Here is a 27,461-nt window from a genome sequence, read left to right on the forward strand (position 1 = left end):
GGGAAGGATCGAGTCGGGTAACGATTGGAAATTCACCGATCCGGCCTAAACCCAAAGCTAACCCGACGTTTCCGCGACTTATCTTCGCTCGAGGAGAGCGAGGAGAGCTTAACGGAGGCTCGGTATCGAAAGTCGCGTGTCGAAATTGTCAGTTTGCGCCGACAGGAACGGCGTAGGCTCGCGTAGGAAGCGTCGCGACGCGGATCCGGGACGCGAGAGTACTCCAGCCTGCCCGGTAATTAATTCGACGCGCGATCCAGCCTGCGGTAGGAATAATTTTACCGCAGAAAGATAAACACAGGGGCCGGATAGAAAGTAAGTTAATTCTAGGACGCGGTATCCCGGAGGACGAGGCGGATATTTGGGCCATGACCAGGTTCCGATCAATATAGCGTCCCGTCGGCGAACCATCGACGAAAGTCTGCCAACAACATCCCGACGACCCTTATGTACACCCTGTGTGCGAAATGGATTCATTCTGCACCAACACAAGTGCGTAGAACGCGCCGGGAAAGAGGAACGCGTCCCTTCTCCCGGCCACGTTTCGCTACGATTCCGATGATCGTCAATTTGCTGATACCTTGTCGTTATTCGCCGGTTATTATCCAAACAATGCCGCGTATTCATTATGCCTCCATTATCGACGACGTCTCCTTTGTCCCGAGGCTTTTTTTTTCTCTCCGCGTAAAATCATTACGCTCGGTCGTCGCGGGAAAGCTAACGGTGAGCGCCGCGTATATTCGTTGGTTGGACTGTCGAGACCTCGTCGATACGCGAAACAGATCGAATTTTACAGGGCCCTCTCGGTCCTTGCTCGTTTTCCGGCCAAATTCACACCCCCCTGGAGCCCGAGCCGACGTCGGCGTCGATCGGTGAATTTTTTCTCCCCCGGACGCTTCGAGCAATTCGCAAATGACTTGTAAATAATTTCCAAGAACCCCGGAACGGGGGGAGAGCTCCTTTGATAATTTGCATAACCGATTATCGACCGAGCGGCTGAAACGCACCGACATCTTAACTCGTGCCCTGCGCTTCCGTTTTCTTTCTGTTTCAGGCACACATGAAATTCCCGCCGGATTATCCGTATAGTCCACCAAGCATTCGGTTTATGACGAAAGTTTGGCATCCAAACGTATACGAGGTGAGTAAATACACGGAATTATCGATCCTCTCCTCCGCGTGTGCCTCTCCTTTTCATCCCCTTTCGCCTCGTTCCGCTGTTTTTCCCTCCTCTCCTCTCCCTATCCGATCCGTGGCCGTCGCTGAATCTTTCTCTCCCGGCCCGACGACTTCCCCTTGCTCTACCCTTCGGCTTTCTCCCATTTCCTCTCTCTCTCTCTCTCTCTCTCTCTCTCTCTCTCTCTCTCCCTTACCCTCCGAGAGTTCTATCCGCGGCGTGGTCGCCGCGAAGGACTCCGCGAGACCAGCAGTCAGCCGAGTTTCCAACCAGCCCCAGAATCGCAGAGAGAATCGCCGATCGATCGATCGTAATTTCCCATGGAAGAAGTATCCTTTATTTATAGATCGTTGCTCTCCGGCCGATCGTCTCGTATCGGGTATCAGGTTTATAATCGCGGCTGAGCTCTTATCCTTCGAAGAGACAGCGTCCGTGGAAAGAAGAGGTAGGAAAAGGAAATGGCGGGAACCGAAGGTGCCTGGTTTCCGAGGCTTATCGACTCGCGGCGCATCTCTCGCGGGTTCTCCGTTTGACCCTTCGGCGACTAGCGAAGAGTCAACGACCGTCCCAAAGCTCGTTGGACATCCGTGTGTCCAGTGAGTTGTTGGAAGGGACGTCGAGAGACTAGGCGAACACGCCGCGGCTAACGGGAATAAACGCACGTAAATTTCATGCGTCGAGTAGCACGCATTAATTACACAATGGCCGATGGCTACGCGCCGGGGGGGAATTATTCGAGTGATACTTGCAGCGAGGTTTCCACGCGCGGAGATGCCAGCCTCGGTTTTCGTTCGGAAAAACGCGCGAAGCGTAGGTGAAAGCGACTCGACATTTCGTAACGTAATAATCGATCCTCGATAGGCGACTAACGAGCGGCCGCGAGCGAGGAGGAAGAAAAAGAAACGGTAACGAGGTAAGACGCGCTTTATCGTTGCACCAGCACGGCCAACTTTTCCCGATGAAAGTTTCGTTCCGTTATATCGTGCGAATATACGCCAGCGACCGTTGCGCTCTCGCACACGCTATTTTCCCTCCGTCCGATACTTTTCATACGTCTCGTCCTCACGCGGAGGCCAACGCGCTCCCACCTACTCCTCCTTCTTTTTCCTTCTTTCCCGTTTCCCTTTCCCTCCCGAGATTCATCCTCCGCGAACACGCAGGAGAATACCAGTGATTCGTTCAACGAGTACACAATGGACGGTCGGACGCGTGGTTTTCCTGTCACCTCGATACACTTTGTAACCGGCACCGCGCGCAATTATCAGTCAATCGAAGCATTTGCGCGTTGGTCGATTTTTCCTTCCTTTTTTTCTTTTTTTTTTTCCCCCGCCGACGCTTAACGCGTCGTCGTTCGTCGTCCCGCCTCTGCCTCGCCGCGGTGATGAAGAGAGGAAAACACGGTCGTTACACGCGCGCACCGAGATATTACGGATATCTCGCGTAATTCGAGAACTAGAGGCAAGCGAATTCCGCGCAACCGTGGCCGGTTCAATGACGACCGAATGACTTTCTACCGAGTCCCTTTGTCCGCGCTCGTCTCGCCACGTGAGTCACGTGTGTGCGAGAGATTTCTTGCTCCGCAGGGGATCTTACGGCCTGCGCTGTAAACACGGCACACTGTCCAGACAATAATAGCCCCGCCGCGCGAATTTTTCCCTCCCCCGGCTATCGCCGGCCCAATCCATTGTTCCCACCGAACTGTTTGTCGAATGACAAGTTACAGCTACGCCGCTCCAATCTAGATAATACCATACGTCTTGGGAAACAAAGGGAACGCGAGTCTCTTCCCCTTTTTCGCTTCTAGATAACGGACATAGCTAACGAAACTGCCGAGTTCTCCTCTTCGTCCTCCTTTTACCCTCCACCCTTGCGCTACCCACCCTTCCTCTCTTCGACCAATTCGCGTCTCTTTCGTCGCTACGTTTCCCCATTCGAGTGTGCGTTATCAACCGGTACGCTTGGATGTTGCACGATACGAGGCGTCTCAGTCGGTTGACCCTGGTACACCCACTTCTCCTCGGGTTCAGATACGCGGTTCTTCGGCCGGCGTTGAAGTGGAATCATTACAAAATCCGTAGGCTCGTTTGCCCTCGGCGGAGAGGTCGTCGCCTCAAGATTCGACGAACCGTAAAACGTCTGACCGGCTGTACGTGCACCGGCATACCGAGAGAGCGAGAGAGACAGAGAGAGAGAGAGAGAGGTTCACGCGCGCGCTCAGGTTGCTGCCTGTCTGCGCTTACGCCGGTTACCTCCGTCTATCTGGCTTTGTAGACGAGCGCAGAGGCGCGCGTGTGTACGCGTGTCGCAGGTCCGCTCGGCTCTGTGTCCGCAGGAATCACGCGTGTATAGGTGCTGCCGTTTACGACCGACTCTAAGGCCGTAAGGTGGAAACGCTGTCGGGTAAGGTCGCGCTTAGGACCCGGATCCGGCATTAACGGGACAGGATTCTGTCGGGGCACACCGAGAAAACACCGAGGCTACCTGCTATAAGGGATCGCGTTCCAGTGCCACTGAAAAAAATAGTCACGTCGCGCGGAGAGGATCGGTGGGTGTCGCGACTCTTCTTCGAAATTCCTAGCTATTCTCTCTAGTTTCCTCCTCTTCGCTTTCATTCCCGATTTATTCCCCTCGGCCTGCCTGGAATATTCGAGCGAGAAACGGTGGAGAGACCCGAGGAGGGGTACTCCGAAAAGGCTGTCGCGTAAACGGGACGCGCGCCCACGCGTTCCGTCAAGATATTTAGAAGCGTTGATCGTCTGTGGGGCTTCCTGTTTGGATCAGGACACAGCTTCTCTCCGCCGCGGCCGCGCGTTTCGCTGTGATTCACCGTGATCGGAGGCGCGAAAGTGGTTCAGTCACCTCGTCAAAAATAATTTCGTCTATGCATCGGATTTCCGGTTAAATCGAGCATCGGCCGCCGCGCGTTTCCTCCCGCGATCTTGCGCAATTCCTCCGACGCGATTATCGGGGCCGACATTGGCAATGATCGAGATACGAGTCGCCGCGAATTCGCGAGAATCTAGAAGAACGATCTCGCGTGTAGTTGTCCGATCGAGAGGGGTCTATTTTAGCGGCTGACCAGTGCTCGGCAAGGTTCTCACCTCGTTCGAACACAGATATTCTTCGCTTCGCTCCCTCTCCTCGCTCTCTCACTTTTGCCAGCGTCGCTAATTTTAAAAATTTACTCCTTCGGTGTTTTGCCCGTAACATCGGAGGTTCTCTCGGCGCGTTACTGAGTCGAATCCGTTGAAAATCTCTCGACACGCCGAATTTCCAATCTCCGCTCGCCTCCTCTCGTCTCGTGATTAGCGGAAAATAAACGCTGATGGCCACTCGTCGCGGCAGCCAGATACAAATTGCACCGATTGCCCTCGAATGGCCGCTGACGACGGAGAAAGAGGTGTCCGCGTTTATTATATCGAAATTCGCGTCGTATAATTAAATCGGATATTTTCGGGTATCGCGCATCAAATACGGGACTTATTTTCGCTTGCCACCGCTCGGAAGCGTTCGATCATCGGCCAGAGTGCCACGAGCGAAGCGAGCGGACGCCTGTCCGAGAAGAAAAGTTTATCGCGCGTTTGCCCATAATCCGGCGAGACTTCGCACGACCTGTTGCACACCGTTAAAAATCAACCGCATCCTTTCCGACGTATCGCCGTTCCTTTTTCCTTTCCACGGAATTTCTCCGCATTTCTGTCTCGCGTCCGTTTCCTTTCTTGCCATCCGCCTCGCAACGCAGGGAAATTATTCCACGATTCCCTAAAAGTTCCTTCTCGGATTTCCTCTGCGCGTCTCCCTTAGATTCGGCGGCTTTCGCACGGTCGGTTGGCGAAACGGACAAGGTTGATGGATCAGCAGCTGCGCCGCGATCTAGAGAGAGATTCGCTGCTGGGCGCGATAGTGGCCGCGAATTTTCGGGAATCGCGGTGGACTGAGAATCAGAAGGACGCTGTCTATTTCTCTTTCTCGCTGCCGTGGCTGGCCACTCGCCAACGGCACTGCGGTATGCCATGCTTTTGTCCACAAAGAGCCTGCTCGAATATATATCCTCGTGCATCCTTCTGCACCGTTCCGTTCAGGTAACCGAGGCCGATCGAAAGCAGGAAAAGAAAAGAAATGCACACGTTCGGCTGTTATCGGCACCGCGGTCGATCTTGATACGACACGCGCGCAACTTCCACGCGAATCGCGGGATTTCGCAAGCTCCGATTTCCGGAAAGTCGAACGACCCACTTCCATCTCTTCGCGCTCGTAAAATCGCTGCTCGATAGCGCGTAAATTTTCACGCGTACTCGTTTCCCTTACGATCTATTCTTCCTTCTTTTTTTCTTTTTTTTTTTTCTTTCCTTTCCTTTTACTCGTCTTCCCGGGCAGGTTACGGGTAAAAAAGGGAAGAAGCGAGATAAAAAGAAGAGAATGTCCATGGCGAAAATCGAGGATAGCGTGCTCGGCGGAACAGTTTGGCAGAGGAAACAATGGGTCCGCGCGCGGAAAACAAACGACGGTGAAAGTCTTCTATTCGCGAACGAGCGCTTTCCTCTCGAAAGGGGAACCATTCGCGAATTGATCCGCGATCGCGATCCGATGCTCCGCGTGTCTGAACGGTTTCGCGATCGCCGCGCGATTAATCGGAAGAGGAAAAGGTTTCGGCGGAGGAAATACGCGCGAAGTTGCGCGTACTCGAAACGCGCAAACACTTGATAGCCGCGAGTGGCGTTGTTGGCTTTTATGTAGTCATTCCTTATGCGATCGATCGGGTTTAAACGCTTCAGTGAACCGGGACGAGCGTTCCACGAAGACATACGGTGCTAGAAGTCGCCCGTGTAAATGCTAATCGAGATTACCAAGTAGATTAGTAGACGTTTCGACCGGCTGGATGCGGAAGTGGTCGGCTGGTAACGTTGACAGACGAGAAACTGCACACGACTTCCTTTCAACGGCCGCCGTGTATCGTCGCGTTGTTTCCTCCATTGTTACGGCCGTCCGTGGCCTGTCGATTAAATCTAATTAACAATCGCGTTTCCGCGCCCGTTGCGCTTTTCATTACCGGAGAAATTAGCCCGTGTATCGCGCAAATCCGATTTCCATCCGATTATATTCGCCTCTGCTGCTGCGGAATCGGTGGAACACGATCGAGAGAGAACGAGCTTCTTGCTCAACTTGCCAGAGCAAACGTTTCCTTGCGTCACGCGAGATTTGCATCCAACGTTCTAGGCTTCCGCGGTCGCCATCGCGAGATATTCGACGAGAATCGCGCGAAATCCATCCACCAATCGAATCGTTCCCGGCCATGAGAACGTGAATTTCGCGAAATGAATCAGACACGCGGTGACGGATGACGCACGGAATGAGAATGAGCCGGTGTCGCGGAGTGGCCGCAACCTCTTTTCGACCAACCGCCATCGCGAACGATCGGTTACATCGTTCTGCTTCTTCTGCGATCTTCTCGACGCGATCGAGAGGGAAAACGGAGAGCCGAGAAGTTTCTGCGATCCAGAGTGTCGTGGCGTGTTTGCGCGGTTCTGAAAGAGCCAAGGCGGCTCCAGCTCCGAATATGGCGCGTAAAGGGACTGGACAAGGATTTTCAGGTTCGCGAAAGACACCAGGAAGGTTTGTCCTTCGACCCATTCCAGGCAACGTTTCCACGTTGGGCAACGCGGCCTCACGGACGGTTAACGCGGAACTCGCCTTCTTTCTCCTTCTGCGATCGAAAAAATTATCTTCCCGCCCTTGGTGATTCGTTTCAGGGACCAAGCTGTTTACTCGTCCGATGTGTTCAAACACGTTTTTGTCCTCCAAGTTCGTTCGTGCTACGACCCCGTGTTGCTAGCGCGTCTACACTCCGGGTTATAACCGAAAGTTATTCCGGTTCGAGTATTCGCATTTCTGTTGTCTTACGCAGAGCGGAGATCTATGCATATCGATCCTGCATCCACCGGTAGATGATCCACAGAGTGGAGAACTGCCATGCGAGAGGTGGAACCCAACACAGAATGTCAGGTGAGCGTGGTGGAAATACAAGTAGCTCTGGCTGAAAGTTAAAAAGCTGCACGGATATTAAGTATACGCGTTTCGAAATACGTACTTGAGATTATGCTGCTTATTATTAGATGTGCGAGCTAACGATATGCAAAAACGATAAACGAGTTCTGGTTTTGGAATAGGACGATCCTGTTGTCGGTGATTTCGCTGTTGAACGAGCCCAACACATTCAGCCCTGCCAACGTGGATGCCTCAGTAATGTATAGGCGCTGCGCGACTCCAAGGGTAAAGACAACGAGTATGAAAATATCATAAGGTACAATAATATTGATCTATTCCGCATCCTGCAGTTTTTCATTTATCGCCTGCGTGACATTTACACTTTTTCTTTCTCTCTCGCTCTCGCTCTTTCTCTCTGTCTGCGACATTACCGCAATAATAAATATTCGATACATATGCGGTCGTGTAACGTAAAATTTATCGCGTCACACAAGTAGGTCATATAGATTTAAAAGGCTGCAAGTTAGAGAAGGAGGGAGGAAACCGTTGGTGTTTTGGAGATAGGAAGGTCGGGCAAAGAAAGAGATGCTCGCACATCCAAGAAAGTGGTTTGTCGATTACAGAAAACAAGCACAGGCGGCGAAGATGGAGGCCGAGAAAGAGGGGATCGTCGTACCAGTAACGTTGGAAGATTACTGCATCAAAACTCACGCAAGGCCAGCTGAACAACAGCTAGACATGACGGATTTCTATGATGACGAGTACGAGCTGGACGACGACGACGACGACGACGACGACGATGCCGTGCAAATGTGCGCCAGCGACTACGAAGACGATGACGATAGTGGCAACGGAGAATCTTGATTCATTTTCTGGATCAACTAAATAAACTCGAAAACGCTAATTATTATCAGTTCTGTATAGATTAATAAATTAACGGGCTTCTAAACCGGACGCTCTCTCTTTTCAGACGTGCCACCTAAAATTCAAGTACACGTTCGAACAGAACTTATTCGTCGTTAGATGTTTAAGTAGGAACGTATCTTCGAGACGACGCCGATCGTCGCATTTATTCCATGTCACGGCGTTTTTTCACCGATCATTCGCCGTTATGTCGTTCAACGTGATCATCTCAGCTCGAAACAGCCTCACGGTGAATGATTTCATTTCTTTTTGATCGCGCCAAGATCTCGGTTAAATTTTCGTTACGTTGTGGCGCGAAAACGACGAAACGAGATCTTGTTCTAGAACGGTCCACGTTGAAAAGTGATATACATATATATACATATATATATTTAGATATATATATATACTTTAGGAATCCTTGAACAATAAAATTGGAAATATCTGTTCGGAATTCTAGAATATGCTAAATTATCGAGAATGCCGTGTTTATAAGCTCTTTAACTTAAGCAATATACGGTATAAAAATAAGTACTTTGTTAGGAGCACTGTGCTTGTTGTGTTGTGGTTGGCACGTCGATCTTTTTAACTAGGTAAAAGGAAAAAGGACCAATTGATTTACCCTTACGGTGATCAGCGTTCGATAAAATTAATCATAATGAAAAGTACAATGATTGGGCTGGCTCAAGTCTTCTTTATCCGTGTGTCGTATTTGAAATTATCAGTAGGTATATCAATTGATCCTACATTTCCAATCTTCGAGAAAATTTACATTGAATAAAATTAAATTTTTCCGTTCGTATGATTATTTATGCTATAAAGCCAAAAGTTGAGAAAGAAATTCGGATGTGTGAGAAAGTAACAAACTGCCAAAAAAGACCTGTTAAAAACATTCTTCGTAGTCGTCAATTTTAAGACAGGTATATTGTTTATAAATTTCTTTTCGATCGAAACTCTATACCTAATAATTTTCATTTTCTTTTTTTTTTTTTTTTTTTTTGTTTTTTTTATATACACGCAGATTTATATAAGTTTAAATATTATTATAGATACTTGTACTTCTTATAATAGATCTACGAGATTGTCCTGTGCGAATTAATGCAACATTTTAGGGCAGGTCTTTGGACAGCTTGTTTATTCATGATTTTTAAACGTAGAATATAATTTTTTGCTATGGACGATACATCTTAAGTTTCACTGATTTATCATTAATATCGCTAAATTCTTTTGAGAAAAAGTACTGAAGTACGTTTATGGACTTCTACGTGCATTGCGCTACATCCACAAAGTTAGTTTAGCTTATAACGATTATTAAGATCTCTTGATGTTAAGTATTATCTTTCACACGGGGATGAAGCTTTGTAGGTGAAGTTGACTTAAACATAAGCTTACTACTTAAGTGAAAGGAATACCAGATACAGCTAACCTACTCTGTGGTAACGTATCTGTGCTCGTACGACTGAAATTGTAAATAGTACATGAAACCCAATCTTAAAGACATGAAATGTGTAAATGGTACTTCTATCTTCGTTCTTCATTAGCCATTTTATTAAAAGACCAAAATTAAATGTTGAAAAATGTTAAGCGGTAAAATAAAAGCAAAAGAATATTTAAATTACAATATTATCTAAAGGAAGCATATACTCAGCGCTTGTAGTAGTATAGCAAAAAGTAAATATTCCCTAGTTCCTTGACATACTGTAAAACCTATTTTCATTTCATGTTGTCCCTAGCTACTTAATAATAGATAAAAATGTGTAAGACACTGACATAACGCTAATAATTTGTATACTACGTAATTCTTTTCTCCTTTTTTTGTACATACCAATAAAATCTCTTCGTACAATTTAATAAAACTAGCGCCACAAAATTACGCACTTCGTTAATAGTTTAAGCACTACTATAACTTTTCATTTCGCACGACATGTCGATCGATAGAATTTATAGATGATTTAAAAAAAAAATAATAATAAGAAAACACTTTGTTCTTTAGGTAAGTAAAACATATCTTTATTTGAAAATGTCTCATCAGATAACAAGAATAGTTTTAAATCGATCTGTATTCAAAATCATCGTGAATGTCTAACGTAAAATTAACTTACATGCTCGACGTTTACAATTTCTTTCTTAGGATGCCTACGAATATGTGATTTTTCGGTGTACACGTCTTCGGTATAAATTTAGCAAGATACACTCTGTAACCGAATTGTTCAGCCTGTATTTTTCTATCGATATCGATAATAGTCATGCACTCGTGTCCTTGATTTGTTTTCACGTTTTTTTCGTCGTGCGTCTGATCCGCAGCGTGACAAAGTATTATGTATCTCTCCTCGTCTATTTCGCTTCTAAAATGTTACTCCTAGGGTACGTTAAATGATGACAACTGTGCAGTGATCCATAACAACAAGGACAACACACGAAAATAGCATTTTCTCTTATACATTGTTGTATGACTAAATCAGTTGCAACTCCGCACGCATGCAAACGACATACCGATATCAAAGTGTCCTTTAAAATAATCTAAATTACACTGATAAAATTTCACGTTTGTTAACTTCAATTTCTTCACCCTCTCTTTGGCTCTGTTCAGCGACTTTTCTTATTTCTCTAACAGTATAACGGTACAATGTGGGCAAAAGATACGCGACTAAGATACCCAAGTGGCCGCTACCAGAACAGAAGTCAACTATTATGTCTCCCGTTTTCGCCAACTTCATGACAGGCTTACACATATTTTGCAATTGTTCGTGCTTCCTTTGTAAACGAGTAGGCGGCAACGAACCACCTTCAGAGTGGCGTCGTACGGTATCGAGGACCAATCGAGACTTAATTCTGCACCGAACGGCTCGAGTCGAGATTGGTTTGTATGTTTAAGGTTTTGAACAATTCCAACGAATTCTCCACGTCGTCTTGTTTCGTGTAAATGCGACTTCTCGGTTTATACGTTTCGGATCACTCTTATATAAACTTTGATTCGCTACATCAGGAAGCGTGTAATTGAATTTAGTCATGTCTTGGCTCTCCAACAATGGCAAACACTCGAGGCAGTCAAGTATAATCTGATCTTCAATCATTCTTTTATACCATTTAATAGTCAGTGGAAGTAACTTCATTGTTGTTTCACTCGAAAATACGGTCAATAAAATGTGAATACAGACAAATATAATTATGTCTGCCAAAGTCAGATAAGAACCTTCGGCGTACGTATGCTCCGGCGTTCCGTCTCGCGAGATTACATTTTCATCGGAATACTTTTTCGACATGGTGTATTTGTATAAATTGTGCAACCTGACCGGCTGCGACATATGACATTCGAATCTCGCCATACTCGAAGGCAATTTGCTTTGTATCGTATCGTCGTGTGTAAATATTTTACAGCTAGAATCAGATCTACCTCGCAGAACTTTGTCCAAACACTTGCCTCTGAACAAGCGGTCAGACACGAATCTTTAAATCTAATAACTTCCGACAATAGTGTGTTGGATATTCTGTCGTTACCTCTTTAAACTATCTGTCGCAGTATCGCGCAAAGGCCCGCGATGCAACTAGTTTTATTAATAACGATAATTGGTAATTCGCATGAAATCGCGGAATATGGAATTTTATTTGTATCTATAACTTCATATACAAAAGTGGAAATATCTATGGTGTATGCTTGTTCATGTGGTTTCCGTTTGCTTGGAACAAGCTTAATATTAATCTTAGATTTGCAGTATTTTACAGTAACAACGTTACTATCGTTTCTATTGGCGCTAGACACAATTCTGTCAAAGAATATACTTCCAAATAAGTATCAGTCATCTTTCTTAGCCGCCTGAGAAATCATAAAGACACGAATAAAGGAAATAAAAAGCTATTTATTAAATGTTTGCTATACACTAGCTCTCAGTTGTCTGGCTACTTTTCTTATATCCTTTGCTCAGGACATTCTCTCGCCAATAAACACTGATACAGGAAGTTAATGCCAAAAGGAACATAAATACCTCAAAACTTCCAAAATACTCTTTCTCTAACCAAGCTACCCTGTCACAACTGAATTACACACATTATTATCGTAACATTTTCATCATTTTCCTTAAGGTTATAATAAAGAGGAAAATAGACCAAATTATTTACCTTCTCGTTATAGTTTCACCACTTTTACATTTCACAACCTCTTTGTACCTGGCACGAACACATATATCAATGCTTTTACTTGCTATTTCAAAAGCAGAACACGGATGACATTCCGATGTTACTTCATATTCTTCCCCAGAAATACATCTTGTATTATTTTCAAAATTCTCCAAATAAAGTTTGCTAGGATTATCGGTCCAATGACTTTCAACAATTAATACCAACACTGTCAATCTGAAACGAAAATGTAATGTTAAAAAGTATTACTATATATAAACGATATGCCTGTTAAATAACGATACGTTAATATTTGTAAAATAGCTACAGTATAGGATAAGATACAAAACAAAACTAAACCCTCCTAATAATGTAATGCCAATTAACATTCGCTTTTTCGTACATAACTCGATCATTTCGATGTACACTGTTTCATGAATTTTTGCTTTTTTTTGGTCCAGGTTACGTGATCTCATGAGAAAAATGTACAAAATTTTGAAACAATGTCGTAAATAAATCTAAAACTACTTATAAAATCACACTGTTCTTACTAAATACGTGTAGGTAACACGTGTTTTATAGTTAACTATGTATACATTTTTCTTGTAAGATGGCATGGGAATTAAAAATTATAACGGAAAATATATGAGTACATTTTGTTAACTTCCTAATTTTTACATTACTTGATCGAAAAATGAGTACTCATGTATGACCACGAACAAGATATAGAATAGACATATCACTAAACGCATTTTTTAATTCACGTCTTGCCTTTAGAACCTCTTTACCATTTTAGAGTCATTTCCAATGCTACCGATTCAGTACGAAACGAGACTGTATCATTAACAGTGGCTGGATTAAAACTAACTTCAATTACGAAATTACAAATAGGAATGATAAACAGGACGTCCTATAACCTCAAAGTTCAATGTATACTTCTACAATACCTCGTATAAACTATTATTAATTCTAATTTGAAAATCAACTAGGTGCACCGATAATTTCTTGCGATCTAATCTTATTTTGTACATATTCTGAACACATAAGCAAATTTTCATCTTTAATGTTGAATGAAATTAAATAGGTGTAAGATTCTTTTTTTTTACTCGGAGTAATCCGAATTTTATAAATTACTTTCAAAAGTCATCCTTTAATAATATAAAATTACCAATAAATTTTTACTTTGATACATTCTAAATAAAAGGATAATAATATCATTACATTATTGAAGCTACTTACTTAGATATATATATATATATATATATATATATATATATATATATATATATATATATATATTTGAAATTGAAGAGTCATGTCGGATAAATAATCATAACCCCAAGAGAGAAAACGAAGGGCAAATAACATATCTATTTTAATTTACATTTTAATACAATAATTATTATTTGTTCTACATTCTCAAGATTTGAACGGAATTTTTATGATTTCAAACGAATTGTACGTATTATATTTTTATTGTGTAATTCTAGACTTGTTATAGCGTTCCAAAGAGGTATCTCTGGTAAACGATTTCAATTACCGAGTCTTACTACGTCGAAGTTGAAATCCAATCCATGCACTGGTCATCTTATCGGTGCATTCTATATCATAGATACATTTATCTAACGTAAAGCGAAATCAAAAAAGTGAAGTTATCGTCACTTTATTAGTGTCTTACGAAAGAGAGTACTAGTCGGTATATTAAATTCTAATATTTCACTTTCGTAACGTTAATATTTTTTAAAAGATTCTCAAGTAAACCTTGGTTTTTTAAGAAATGGGATTCAAAGGAAAAGTGTAGATGTAAAGAAACGCGAGTAAGACAAGAATTAAAGTTAAAAGTGTGATGCGATAGTTTAAAAGAGCGACTACGCGAGGAACTCTTGTGTGTTAGATACTTTTATATTTCAGTATCGCTCGTGTAAGCCACAAAAACACATCATATTTCTGCTTCGTAGGGTAAGAACCAATTATAAAACATCCCAAGAAGTCTGACAAAATATCCCGGTCGTATTAGCATAGGTACACGGGATAATTAGAGCCGATACACCCTCGTATTGATATCGCAAGGACCTGAAGATGATTCCAACGATCCAACGCATGATTCAAATGAACACTGACTTGAAAGGGTTTGTATCCGAATAGGAAAAGTGACCTACGAAAACATCATCGAGTCATCACGTTGAACGTATGAAATGAATTCAATGAAATTTATTTAATTATCTTGCGAGCTTGCGTACCATACGAACTGAAATACCAATTTAAAAAAACATCAAAGATTTCGCTTACTATCCACAATTTCGAGCGACGAATAATTGAAATTGCTCGGCAAAAATACACCTTTAATTCGAGTCTCGATCAGCTGTCGAAGTTTTAACCAACGCGTGAAAATATTCTAAGCGTAGGTATCGCGTTTCAAAACATCCGTATATAATGCTCACTATGAAAACATTGCCTCGAGCAGCTGATTTTTCTAGGAAATCGAGGGATTGTGTTCGTGCACGAAGATTCCGTGGAGCAAAAACAAAGCGCGTCGAAAACACATCGCGATCATCCGATACTGGTCTCGCGTAGTTTGTTGACCGTGAAAACTCCGGCAAGTTCAAAATTTCAAGTTACCCCGCGGGTTTTGGTGATAGGAGAGGCGAGCCTTCGCGCCTAATTGGAAATTGCTAAGCGAAACTGCGGTGCGGGGTGTCATTCCACTGTCGAAAGTCGCGACGATAAGACGTATCAACTCGCTCCAAGTGTCCGACCTATCGGCTGCGTAGTACTTTCATTTCTTTTTATTAGCATTCATACATTATTATTAGCTTCATTTACTAAATCGTTTATCGGACGTTATTACGATAAAGTTGAATCATCTTTCATATCGCTTTTGTCCCTGTTTCTTTGGTTCTACATTTGAATATTCCAATTACCGCCAGCTGGTATCATCGGCTTTTTGTGACAGTGAATATCCGAATTCGGTTATTGCTTTATTTTCATACTTATAATCGGTCTCGATGTTGTTACACGTTTATTTGAAATCTTTCACTTTCGTTTGTGCATACTATTGGTTGGTTACAGCGGACTGGCGATGACTTCAAAGGAATAGGGGTTTACACTATGGATGCCACGATGCTCAATGGCTAATCCAATGATATTTCGAGATACTTTGGTAACGTTTAATTTACTGTAACAAAGGTAAGCGTAGGTATTATCTTTTTATTCGACTATTGGTAACCTTTGGTGTACGAGTCGTCTCGTGTAATTCGTCTCGTTATAGGCAATTTGCGATTCATAATTAATATGTAGCATAACGTAATATGCATGATTTCGTAGTTTATTCAGAATACTGACAATCAGTCATTGCCAATACTTTCGTTATTTTTACGAATGAATCGTAATAACACGTTTAACTTTCGACGCAAGATGCAAGCACATTTGATTGAGAACTTTCGATTCGTTGCGAACATCTTTGAATTATTATAATTATAATTTAAAAGAGAAAGGAAACGCGTGAGGAAAATATTCTGCTTTTTCTCCTACTCTACCTCTCACCATTTATCAACTTTACTTCCAGAATACATTTTGTGACCGCGCACAATGTGGTCGTGGTAGAATCAGTGTTTGTTTCGTTATAGTTTCTTTTAAACATTTTTTCGAAGAGCCCTAACTAAATTCAATTGCAATAACCAGACGCGAGTAGAGTCAGTGTTTGCTGCGCATAATTTTGTTCAATAAATTTGTACGCGATATTAGAGCCTGTGTTGTTCGCCGAGCATAATTTAAACTGACGCGTTAATAGTCTTTTATTTTTCTTCCTTTATCCGCATATATCCATACTTCTGTGCGTCTCTCGAGAAGATCCAACGATGCTTCAAAAGCCAATAACGTAAGTATCATTGTATACCGTAATTTAATTAATTCTTTCTATATCATTAATTTATTGCTATTTAAGTTCATTAATTTATTTTCTTGAACTAATCAACGCTGACTTTATCAACGCTGACTTTAGAAACGAATTATAACATTCCCCGTTTTCACGTTTTATAGATTTTTCGAGGGATCCACTTCAATGGGGTTCAGTGGTTCCTGCTTGATGGCTACTCTCATGGTGATGGTCTTCGAGGTGGCTACTTGCGTGCTTGCAACCTTCATAATGATATTCTTCGCATCTAATAGTGAGTCGCATGCGTTTTTGTTCTTCCGGTCACTCAATTATGCTGTAGAATAAAAGATCCGGATGACTGATTGTGTTAAGCAGAATTTTTTACGAGCACAGTGACCGCGGGTAATTATCGTACTCGCGAGTACTAATATATTTTTTGTGTACTTAACTTACCAGTTCAGGATAGGTCTTCTTGCATACCGTGTTTCTGAATATTAATTGCGCGATATTAGGAACTAACAGGCAACAAATTTACACTTTCGAAAATGTACTTTGACGAAGAGATCGCATAAAGTTATTTTTAATAGCGTTTAACTTTCGTTACAGTCAATTATCTTATTGCAGAGTTTATTACATCTTTAGTTTTTTAATAGGTAGCTGAGTGTAGATTTTCCATTAGACAGGTATTTCACATAAGTAGATAGTTATTAAGAAAGTAGTAATTTACTCTGCAGTATATAAACAATTGTACATTAATATTTAATATCTAGTAGGAGTTAAGTAATATAATTAAATAGCATTTAACATGTATTCAAGTCTACACTTTTTAATTATCAAAATTATTTTGTGTTTCCATACTAATGGAAATGTAAAATATCGATATATGTACAAAATGTCGTTTTACATAGAATTATACTGTTGATGTAAAATTGAATTAAACTTTATTTCAGGCTTAGCCTTCCGCGTCGGTTTCGTTGAAAAATCCTTTTTGTACGTACATTGCGCAACGGTAAAAAATTAAATGTTCAGCAAATATAACCAAATGAAAATTTATTTGAAGATAGATAAATTCTTGCGACGCATTTTTACGTAAAAGGTTTATTCCATTAATAATGACGTCCTTATTGATTTGTAACAATTTACATTTTCATCTCGTAATTCTTTGGGATAAAACATTATATCCCAAAATCTAAGGAAATATCATTATATTTCCGAGGTTCAGACAGAATGTATTAACGCTTTTTCGTGCAGTGTACTTAGTAATTAGAACTCGATTAGATTCATCGTAAAATTTATTTTAATGAATTTGCACTCTGGCAAATGTTTGTAATGTATATTACTAATAAGAAATTATAAAAAACGCACAGATTATAAAAATATGTTTTATTTTTCACACAATTTTACATGAACAAATGCCATCAGGCAATAAGATTGATTACAATAACCAATTTAATATCGATTTAATATATCAAACCCGCGCTTTTTGAGATAATCTTACTTACAAAGTCCGTGGGCTTTCGAGCAAAGCGCGATTAATTTGTATAAAGCATTATATTAAAAGCGATAGAGGTAGTCGCGACAGAGAACAGCTTTTTCTTCGCAGCTTTGAAAATCGAGTATTATCGTCATATGTCTTTGTATTTAATTTATTGTATTATGCGATATAGAAGGCACGTGCAAAAAGGTCCAGAATTGTATGCTTGTCATGGAAATGGGGGTGTTATTACTTGAAAATATAATTTTTTTTATTTAGAAAGATTCAGCCTTACAAGCTATGTATGAATGGAATTTTGTATATATTTTTATGTATATATGTCAAAGAGAGTGGTAAACCCTGTATTATCTGATATGCCTTTCAAAGAGATAATTACAAATAAATAAAGATGAAGAAAGGAAAAAGAAAATGATCAGAATTTGAATAATGATAACTACGATATTAGATCATGCGCGTGTGCTTTTCAGGAGAAAGCGTTTTTTATTGTCACAAAATACGTGACAGAAATTAATATTATCGAAAGTCAATAATACAACCCAATTTTAAATAAAAATAAAATATGATGGATTAACATAGCAGGAAGAAGAAAGTCTGGCGAGACAATTACTTTTTTTCAAGCAACACCTTAAAATGGCTAGTGTTATGTCTAAATCCGATTATACTTCATTTAATTCGAATAATATTGAAGAGTTATTATTGTCATGTATCGTTTGAAAATAACTTTTCAACGATAACGTCGATTTGCCCAGCATTGTGAGCAATAGTAATCATTTTCCGCTGAACCGAAAAATTGGCATTCTTCGTTACGACATCCTTAACAGTAGCCTAAAAATGATAGCAAGTTATCTAAGTTTTACAATATTAATAATAATCAAAATAATTACAATGAATATTTGAATACGTACGCCTAACTATTGTTGCTATTCCATAATTCTGGCCCCGATTTATGAGATGATGGTTGGTCATTGTAAAAGGTGGATCTGTGAAAAGAATAATTAACGTTAATCGATACATTCAGGGCTCTATAGTTTATCAAAATATATTACAGTGTACTACCTCGAAAGGTAAAGTGTACGATCTTTATTCGGATTGGTCGGTAACAATTTGCTAACACTTGCATGACTATCTCGATCACTGCAGCATAGAACTTGGATTTGCCAGCGCCATAATTCATTTCACTACCAGTTTCATCAACTTTATGATCTTGCAGGTACCTGTAGAGTACGGTTACACGTAGTACGTATACTATAATTAAAACGAAATGGAAATGTAGATGTAACAGATTTCGGTACCTTGCGTGAGCACATTGAAGATAATTCTGAAGCATCTGATCTACATATTGATGTCGTCTACTTCTGATCCTTACACATAATAAACCTTCTGTAGAAAGTCCGCCTGCCGTTGATGGCAGACTCTTTGGTCTCTTTGTTATAGACCACAGTCTTTTACTAACGGATTTCAATTGATCGAATTGTTTAGCAACACCCAGCAATTGCTTTGCCGTTTTGGAAAGTGAACCATCAGTATCGGATAATCTATCAATTCTTCTGATGTGAAATTTTGATATTCACAGTCCAAATATTGTCGTAATAAAATTCCATCTAAATATCAATATCGTATAATTATATTTTAATATATAATATACATATCGCATTCAGAATCAATTTTAACGACAACGAATTACCGTATCTTGCTGGCATGTTAACAAATCTCGGGAACCTTCTTCCCAATCCCAATCAGGTCCAGGATCTACCGCGAATAAAACCGGTAATAATTGACCTGTATCGGGTCTATAAGGGGTATGCTAACACCTTCGTTACAACCTTCTCCAAAATCACTTGCTCCGTCAACAGTAACAAGAGGAGAAAAATGAGCCGAGTGATAGGCTAAAAGCAATGGGGTTCTATGACAACGAGACGGGGATACTTCTAGCGGTAGATACACTCCACCAAATGGAATCGGTGCTAAGCTACACCTTCTGCATCTTTTAACATAGTTTCTGCTATTACTATTATAGGCCTCTTCAAGAGCATGAGCCAAAGTTAATACATGTACCTATAAAGTTTGAACTCCATAAATATTTAATAACAGTAAAATTCTACAAGAAAAAGGTGCAGAAATTTTACATACTTCTTCGAGACTTGATAAGAAGTAGCAGTTTGATTTCTGAAAATAGGAGAAGCCATATCTACAATAGTTTGCCATTCTGTTAACCACTCTGCCTCTGTATAAGACAATCCTGCTGCTGCATTTAAGCCCATTTGACGCCATTTCCACCTTCTAAATAAAGCATGTTTATACTCTCCTTTAGCTAAGGTATTATGCAGTGCTTCTCTTAGTGTAAGAAGCCTATCGTGAAAGCCCCACATGCCAAGAGAAGCTGCATGTAGAAGACAATTGCCATCTCCTGATGTTGCCAAAGGCCATAAAACTCTGTTATTTCCATTTTTACCCCCACACACCAATTTAAACGACCAGCAGTTTCCAAAGAAGTTAAACACCCACCTTCTATCAAATCTTTCTCCAAAAATTGGCGAAACGAATCTAAGTATAATATGTTATTCAATTAGTAAAATATAACGGAAAATATAATTGTAATTGTTATAGTAAAGCGTAGATAAAGCGTACCTGGGTATACAGTTAAATCAGGAAGTGAGAATGTAAATTCTGGAGTATCTAAAGATCCTATAGTAGCTAACTGAGAACGAGCATAGGATACAATGGCTGCATTTTCAGTTGCTCGAGATATACCTCTAGCCAGCTTCTTTGTAGCTCCTCCTCCACTTTCCAATGCGTTATTAGAACTTGTCTCTTTCTCCAAACCATCGTATGTGGACAGTCCTACGTTCATTACACTGTCTTATTGCACTATAAAGTAGTAGTTCATCTAAAATTTATGATATTATACAGTTACAACAATGGTAACAAGATATCACAGAGTATATATGTGAATCATTATATAATTTGTGATTAAAAGTTGAAACAAATAGAGCAGTTAAATGGCTTTACACAATGATATACATCCTATACATTGGTATACAGAAATAGGACAAGGTGACATTAGTAATTTAATAAAAAAATAAGACAGAATTACTATATATGTAACAAATTTAATCATAAGTGTAAACGAAGGAAATATTTGCAGGTGATGAGAAAATATTTTAATCCTTGGGGTACGAAATATCGAAAGTAAGTAAATGCGGATGCATGACGACATATATGTATGTATATATGAAGAGACAGCTTGTATGTATATGTACCTATGTTGGGTATGATTATTTAAAAAGTGCAAACCTTGGCCCGTATATCGAATTAGTGCAGTGGAGCGTAGCAGTAGAGTATCGTTAAATAGTATTCTAATTGGTCTACGATGCACAAGCTGCTCGTGCACTTTCTCATATTTCGCACCACGATATTAAAGACTGTCTTAAGAAGGCTGTCCACAATGTATAAAAACGGCTAAGAATCTGTTTGTACGGGCGGTGATATAAACACAACATAACCTACAGCACGCAACCTCGAAACTAGCTGGTAGGAGAGTAAGAAGCGAATTATTATTGTTGCGCACGGAAGTCACTGTGAAACTTTAAACCGGTCACATGTCAAGACGACGAGTGGTACACTGTTATTATTTACGCAGTAGTGTTCCCACTCACCAGTAAACAGGTTGATGCGATCAGGATAACGCGATTAATTTTGAAATGCAAAAAAATCATTTACGCTACCGCTTATCTCGTAATATTGTGTCGCTACTTAGAAATGCATTTAACCTTGAAAGTGTGCATTGCGCATCACATAATACCGCCACCTATATTCAAATACATCGCGATTCTAGAATTGAAAAACATACCTGAATCAATCAATGATCTTAACCGGGTTGTGCATTATTGCTCTTTATTTTTATCGGTATCAGATTATACAATAATTCCGCTTTGATAAGAACTAAAGTACTGCATTGTTTAATTCGTTACGATTATCATATATTTGAGAGATAAGTGTTTCTTCGATAGCTCGAAGCGGATTATATTAACTTCGATTACGCAAAGATTGTATTATTTGCATCTTTTATCAATAAAATATATAACATTCTTGATTGACCGTGTTTTATTTAAAAAACTATAATATTACGCAACTGAATAAGCCGCCTTTTAGGTTGATTTACTAACTTGCGCGCAACGTAGCGCCACAGGTTATCGTTTCTCGACATTGTAGTTCGTCTACCTTGCTTGAACGTAAGACGCGACCATGCTGATATAGTAGGCGTGCACAAGTGTACGTATTTTGTACTCGTGTCCGTTGTAAACCTCAAAGAAATTGGTCGATTTTGTCAGGAAAGTTTTGATAGTTCGCTACGAGCGACAGAATAAAGATTCTTAAATAGTAGATACGAAAATTCAAAGGAATAACGATGAATAATTGGGAATACATTTAATAGTTACTCTATCAGTTAATCTGTTGATTCTATTGGGCCACGTAGCCGGTTCTAAGGTCTTACAAATTCGTGGCATACTATCGCGAAAAGTTCTCTTTATTCCCCGGATCGTGATTTTCAGTGTCTCGATGGAAGTTTATTAATACCATTTTCATACGTGAACGATAATTATTGTGACTGCGCTGATGGCAGTGATGAACCCGGTACCCCTGCTTGTACCAACGGCTCATTTTATTGCGAAAATTCTGGTCATAAGCCTCGTTACATACCCTCCACCTGGATAAACGATGGCACCTGTGACTGCTGTGATGCCAGTGATGAATATAATTCAGGTAAGGAATGTCCAAATAATTGTAACGAACTTGGCAAAGAAGCTTGGTTAGAGCAACAAAAGGCAGAGGAGTTAATCAGGGAAGGTAACAAGATAAGAATGGAAATGGTTGTCAAGGGTAAAAAGTTGAAGACAGATTATCAAGCGCATTTAGTTAAATTACGCGCAGACTATGAAAGCGCAGAACTTTTGAAGAAAGAGAAAGAATTATTGAAGACGCAAGCGGAAGAACGGGAAAGTGCTGCTTTAGAAAAGTATAAACCAGCTGAACCTGAGCAACCTGTACCGGAAGAAGGAGACGAAGAGAAAGAAACGAGTGCAGAGGATTATTTCAAACTATTAGACTCCGATAACAGCGGTATTGTCACAGCCGTAGAACTGCAATCTTGGATGACATTTGACAAAGATCACGACGGAGTTGTAACTGTAGAAGAGGCAATGTTTTTCTTAAATAACAAGAAAGAAATTGACCTTCAAGAGTTCATGGACTCGGCATGGGCAAACATCAAGCCTTTCGTAATGCTAGAACAAGGTGGGTTATTAACGATAGGCTCTTTTTCTTATTCTTCTAGCGACTACCTAATGCATTGACGTCTAATTTCAGGGGTGTTTAAACCATCCGATCAAAAAGAAGAAGAAGAAGAAGACGACGAGATTCATGAACCTATGGAAGAAGGATCCGAGCAAGAGAAAGAAGAGGACGATGGTTCAGATGCAGAAGAGGCTGGCGAGGCAGGTGACGAACAGAAGAAACCCGAAGAACCTCAAGTACAATATGACGAAGAAACACAGGCTCTCATCGATGAAGCAACAGTTGCACGCGAGAGTTTCCAAGCAGCGGAAAGAAATGCAAACGAGTTAATAACGGAAATCAGAAAATTCGAAGAAAAACTAGATCGCGATTTTGGTGTTGAGCATGAATTCGCATCTTTGGATGGTGTATGCTTCGAGTATACAAATTTAGAATACGTGTACACTTTGTGCATGTTTTCGAAAACGATGCAAAGATCGAAAGCCGGTGGCAACGACATTACATTGGGTCATTGGAACGACTGGAACGGACCAGAAGGACGAAAGTATTCGAGGATGAAATACGATAGGGGCCTTAACTGTTGGAATGGGCCTGCTCGTTCTACCGTAGTCAATTTAACCTGTGGTAAAGAAAATAAACTAATCTCAGTGTCGGAACCTAATCGATGTGAATACGCCATGGAATTTTCCACTCCAGCCGTGTGCAATGTTAGCTTGGACTCTGCTGACTTACACGACGAATTATAAATTCATATCGTATAAATGCGCAAGATGTAATACTACACATGCGACTATATGAGTTTGAAACATAAAGGACATAAATAGCAAGGATGAATAACAGGCCTGTTTTTTGAATGCTTAACATGTTACGGTGAACACAGAAAGCTAGATCAGTCGTGAAGTGCACAATGTTTTTTATTATCAAAGGTAAATAATAAAAGATAAGTCGATAAGAGGCCCTAGTCAACCCTCGCATGTTACGTAACGATAATGACATCGAACATTGAATCCGTATTCTGCTATTCGTCCTTGCTTAGAAATTCCTTGTCGTTGTACTTGTATACTAAACAACGGAATTCGTAGCCGATAACACGATCGTAAGTTATCGACGAGCTCAGTTTGCTTAAATCGTAGAAAGACATTTTAATATTCGTGATATGTGAATGAAAAATCGTTGTTACACGGTCATTGCCAATATTATGTCACTGTTGTACATTCCTCTTTTTGTACGAGACAAATTTTTACGAGGAGGTCCAACTAGAATGACCTAAACTGCTTTACTCGTCGTTAGGTCACTACGCGATCGAACGATCACATTTCTTGTCAAGATTTACAAAACTCTTATCAAAGTAAACGAACTGAACAATCATTCTCTCACAAACACACAAACACACACGCATGTATACGCGCGCGCGCGCGCGCAGTCTCACACACACGTAAACTTACACGAACACAAATGCAAGAATGTCAAAAATAAAGAAATACAAACCATTTTTCAAATTCCTAAATTGCCACGTGTAACGTAGAAATTGTATTTAGTGTGTCGAGATATTTTGTAATTTTTTAAAGATGCGTCCGTGGTTGGTGCATCGGAATGCGGGTTTAATAAAGAGAAAAAAAGGTTTGGTTGTCGAACTGTAATTACGATGGCAGCTTTTATTTACATCAAAACGGGCGATCTTACTCTTTCGTATTATATGTATATGTATGTATATATATATTTATACATATATTTATATACTGTTATACATATATATATATATATATACAAATATAAATATATACATATGTGTGTATACATATATATTTATACATATAATATATATATATATATATATATATATATTCATTTATTTATATATATTTATATCCTTCTCAATTATGCGAATTCTTATACGTTATAGTGATGGTTAATTCAATTTTCTATTTATGTGTCGTTAATCTAACAACCTACGCGTATCTTTTGGAGTTTGGGACGTCTATAATCAGCTAGAAAACTAAAAAGGGACAGTGGTCAAGAGAAAGGGGAGTGATAAACGTATCTGCGCGTTTATCCAACGATGTTCGCAACCAGTCGATTTCTCAGTACTTCGTTAAGGCACTTAAAAGACCGAAGAGAAGTTGTATCTCGCCTTTCACGCGGTGCCACGTGACAGAGGACGATACACTCTAATGTCTTTTTTTCACCCCACGATGATCCGCCTTTTCCCTTCAAATGTACACGACGAAAAGTCACGATTATATATTTGGCCACAACGTGGAATTCATGATTATTCCAAACGGGTACAGTCGTTAATCGAAAATCAAAAAATACGCTCCATGTATCGTATACTCATACAAAAGGAATTGGAAGCATCTTCGCTTTTTCAGAATCTGGAAAATAGTAGATCGGAAATCTAACAAATAGTCTCTGTCAGTTTCGCGCAGCTCGATATCGACACATAGAAACAACTAGATTGGTATGGAAAGGCAGCATTTTCAAAGATTACCGCAACACATTTCTCTAGATATGAACGATTTTCGAACTATAATTTTTTTTCTCTCTAACAACATACCCTGTGTTCGCTTCATGGCTCGCTTAGCCATTGAACAACACTTGCCACATCGCTTCGATTTCCACTATCTCTAGTACTTTCTCTCTCTTTCTCTTATTCTTTTTATTCGTATCTTTTCGTCCGCGATCGTGTCTAATTCTGCAACGGGGTTTTTTCTCCTTTGTATTTACACAATGGAACGAAACACATTTATTGGCGCCTCTAAGCTACTGTACAACAAGAAACACTAAGTTTCTAACACGAGAAGTATTCGTAAGCGCGACGCGCGAGTATGTTGCTTCGCGGTATCGCGCACCACCTAATACTGCATTTGGGCATAACCGGCAATCTCATCGTGTACGTGAGTTTTGTTACGAGGTAAACAAGGAGGAAAGAAAACAAAAAAAAAAAAAAAAACGACTGCAACGGAAGAAGTTAAATAACACACGATTCACAACTAATTACAGTTAGCAATTACGTTTAAACATGTTGACCTTAAGAACTTTCTCGCCACAGACGAACTCTCCTTTACGTTTTTCTTTTTTTTTTTTTATATTCCTTTTCCGTTTTCTACCTTATCGGCGTTTACGAGTGCGAAACGAAGACACGTTTTATGAAAAATATTATAAAAATTCGAAGTAAAGAATTTCACGTTATTGTCCGCCTTATAGTATCGAAGCAGTCGATCGTGGTCGAACGATGCCTCGTCGTTCCCGGCCTGTTCGGTCTACAAATGAAATCTAGATATAAAAAAGTTTACAGGAAAAAAGACTTTGTATCGTTTCCATCAGTTTCTCTCGTCGGTATCGGCTTCTCCTCCCTCTCTCTGTGTTCAACATGCGAAAATCAATTAAACGATGCGTTTATCGCGTGTGGTGGATGCGTGTAGTGTTCATTTGCCGAGTTTCTCGAACATGATCAGCTTCTCTTTAAAGCTCTTCGTATCCGTGGATACCTCGGATATATTGCCGTTCAACATATTCTGCAGATCCTCGTCGTTCTTGCTGACAAGGAGATTGTCGAAGATCATCTTGTTGTCTTCCTGCTTGGCGACCGGAGAGGTAGGCTGCGACGTGGTGATCTGTTGCTTCTTCTTAGGGTAAATCACAGAGCTTCGTTGGTTGTTGCCGTTGTCGGCCATTCTGGTAACTATCGTGATGGCTAGCAGCTGATGAATGTCGATGTTCTCCTTCGATTCCGACGACTGGCGCCAGTAGAATTTGTCCGGTGAGATCAACGATTTCGAGTCGTCTGTACCGTCTGCCATTGAGATTTGATCCGAATGCGACGTCACTATAGATTTATTGGTCCAAGGATCCTGAAACACGCAAAAGTCTCTATTACACATCGAGCATTTGAAAATATAAAATCGATCGCGTACGATCGATTTTCAAGGGAAACGTACATTTTTATCGCGTCTTTCCGCGACAGCGTCCGCTAGGTCCTCCTGTTTCCTATCCTGCTCCAAGTCCCTCTCTAGACTGTCCAAGGTCTCGGTGCTCTCGGACGATTTGTTCCTCCTCTCGGAGTCCAGGGTGTCGGTACTGCCGAGTTCCGAGCTTTCCGACGATTTCTGAAGCCTGGTTGGCTTCCTAACCGTGACCGATCTCTTCTCCTCCTCCTGGTCGTCCGTTTGAACGATGTCCACGTAGCTGGTGCTAGGTATTCTCTTCGGTGTCCTCCTGATCCTCCGATTCTCCAACCTGTCGTCCGACTCGAGGTTATCCGAGCTTTCGGACGACATCCGTTTCGAGGACCTCCTGCAGCATTTGCCGAAGCTCTCCCTGGAAGCGTTCTCTTCCTCGTCTTTCGGCTCGTTTATCTCGATCCTCTCGAAATCCTCCGACGATTTGGATATGCTCTTGGACAGCCTTCTCCCTCGAGACAGATTGATATCGGAGATGCTGCTTCGTTTCTGAAGCTCTTGAACGGTCTCCGCGGCGATCTGCGTCTGCTCCAAGAGCTCGAAGCTCTCGGACGACTTGGATATGTTCTTGGAGGATCTGCGAGCGCGTAGCTCGAAGCTGCTCCTCCTACGCTCGATCGACTCGTCGCTGGTCAGCGCCTCTATGGCTTCTAGGCTGTC

General features: G+C 40.9%; 4 protein-coding genes and 2 pseudogenes across 4 annotated transcripts; 2 read left to right on the top strand and 4 right to left on the bottom strand.

Moving 5' to 3' along the window:
* The first annotated feature begins 152 nt into the window (after positions 1 to 152).
* Positions 153 to 8,026, top strand: LOC143221299 (ubiquitin-conjugating enzyme E2 R1-like; annotated as a pseudogene).
* A 2,132-nt stretch (positions 8,027 to 10,158) lies between these two features.
* LOC143221303 (glutathione S-transferase C-terminal domain-containing protein homolog) lies at positions 10,159 to 11,866 on the bottom strand. The gene is given in 12 exon segments (XM_076446779.1): positions 10,159 to 10,199; positions 10,202 to 10,417; positions 10,420 to 10,549; positions 10,551 to 10,703; positions 10,705 to 10,856; positions 10,859 to 10,915; positions 10,918 to 11,010; positions 11,013 to 11,426; positions 11,429 to 11,521; positions 11,524 to 11,569; positions 11,571 to 11,791; positions 11,794 to 11,866. Coding segments are annotated over 12 exon segments (1,689 nt in total).
* A 77-nt stretch (positions 11,867 to 11,943) lies between these two features.
* LOC143221305 (protein JTB-like) lies at positions 11,944 to 12,594 on the bottom strand. The gene is made up of 3 exons (XM_076446781.1): positions 12,539 to 12,594; positions 12,182 to 12,415; positions 11,944 to 12,097 (listed from the first exon to the last, which is right to left on the bottom strand). The coding sequence occupies exons 1-3, from the start codon at positions 12,592 to 12,594 to the stop codon at positions 11,944 to 11,946; spliced, it is 444 nt and encodes a 147-aa protein (XP_076302896.1).
* A 5,677-nt stretch (positions 12,595 to 18,271) lies between these two features.
* Positions 18,272 to 20,398, bottom strand: LOC143221304 (OTU domain-containing protein 7B-like; annotated as a pseudogene).
* Positions 20,399 to 21,972: 1,574 nt separating this feature from the next.
* LOC143221302 (glucosidase 2 subunit beta-like) lies at positions 21,973 to 23,588 on the top strand (the record flags this gene model as incomplete). The annotated part of the gene is given in 3 exon segments (XM_076446778.1): positions 21,973 to 22,054; positions 22,057 to 22,842; positions 22,915 to 23,588. Coding segments are annotated over 3 exon segments (1,542 nt in total), but the record flags the coding sequence as incomplete, so codon positions are not given.
* Positions 23,589 to 26,267: 2,679 nt separating this feature from the next.
* Positions 26,268 to 27,458, bottom strand: LOC143221301 (uncharacterized; the record flags this gene model as incomplete). The annotated part of the gene is made up of 2 exons (XM_076446777.1): positions 26,268 to 26,693; positions 26,781 to 27,458. Coding segments are annotated over 2 exons (1,104 nt in total), but the record flags the coding sequence as incomplete, so codon positions are not given.
* Between the last annotated feature and the right edge of the window lie 3 nt (positions 27,459 to 27,461).

This window comes from Lasioglossum baleicum, unplaced genomic scaffold (assembly GCF_051020765.1).
Source record: "Lasioglossum baleicum unplaced genomic scaffold, iyLasBale1 scaffold2195, whole genome shotgun sequence".
Lineage (NCBI taxonomy): Eukaryota > Metazoa > Arthropoda > Insecta > Hymenoptera > Halictidae > Lasioglossum > Lasioglossum baleicum.

Excerpts from the sequence above, each read along its gene's own strand:
- LOC143221305 (XM_076446781.1), bottom strand. The coding sequence starts at position 12,594 with ATGATCGAGTTATGTACGAAAAAGCGAATGTTAATTGGCATTACATTA. Across the intron at positions 12,416-12,538 it reads GGCATTACATTATTAGGAGG|ATTGACAGTGTTGGTATTAA; the intron begins GTTTAGTTTTGT and ends TTTTCGTTTCAG. Across the intron at positions 12,098-12,181 it reads GGTGAAACTATAACGAGAAG|TTGTGACAGGGTAGCTTGGT; the intron begins GTAAATAATTTG and ends TGTGTAATTCAG.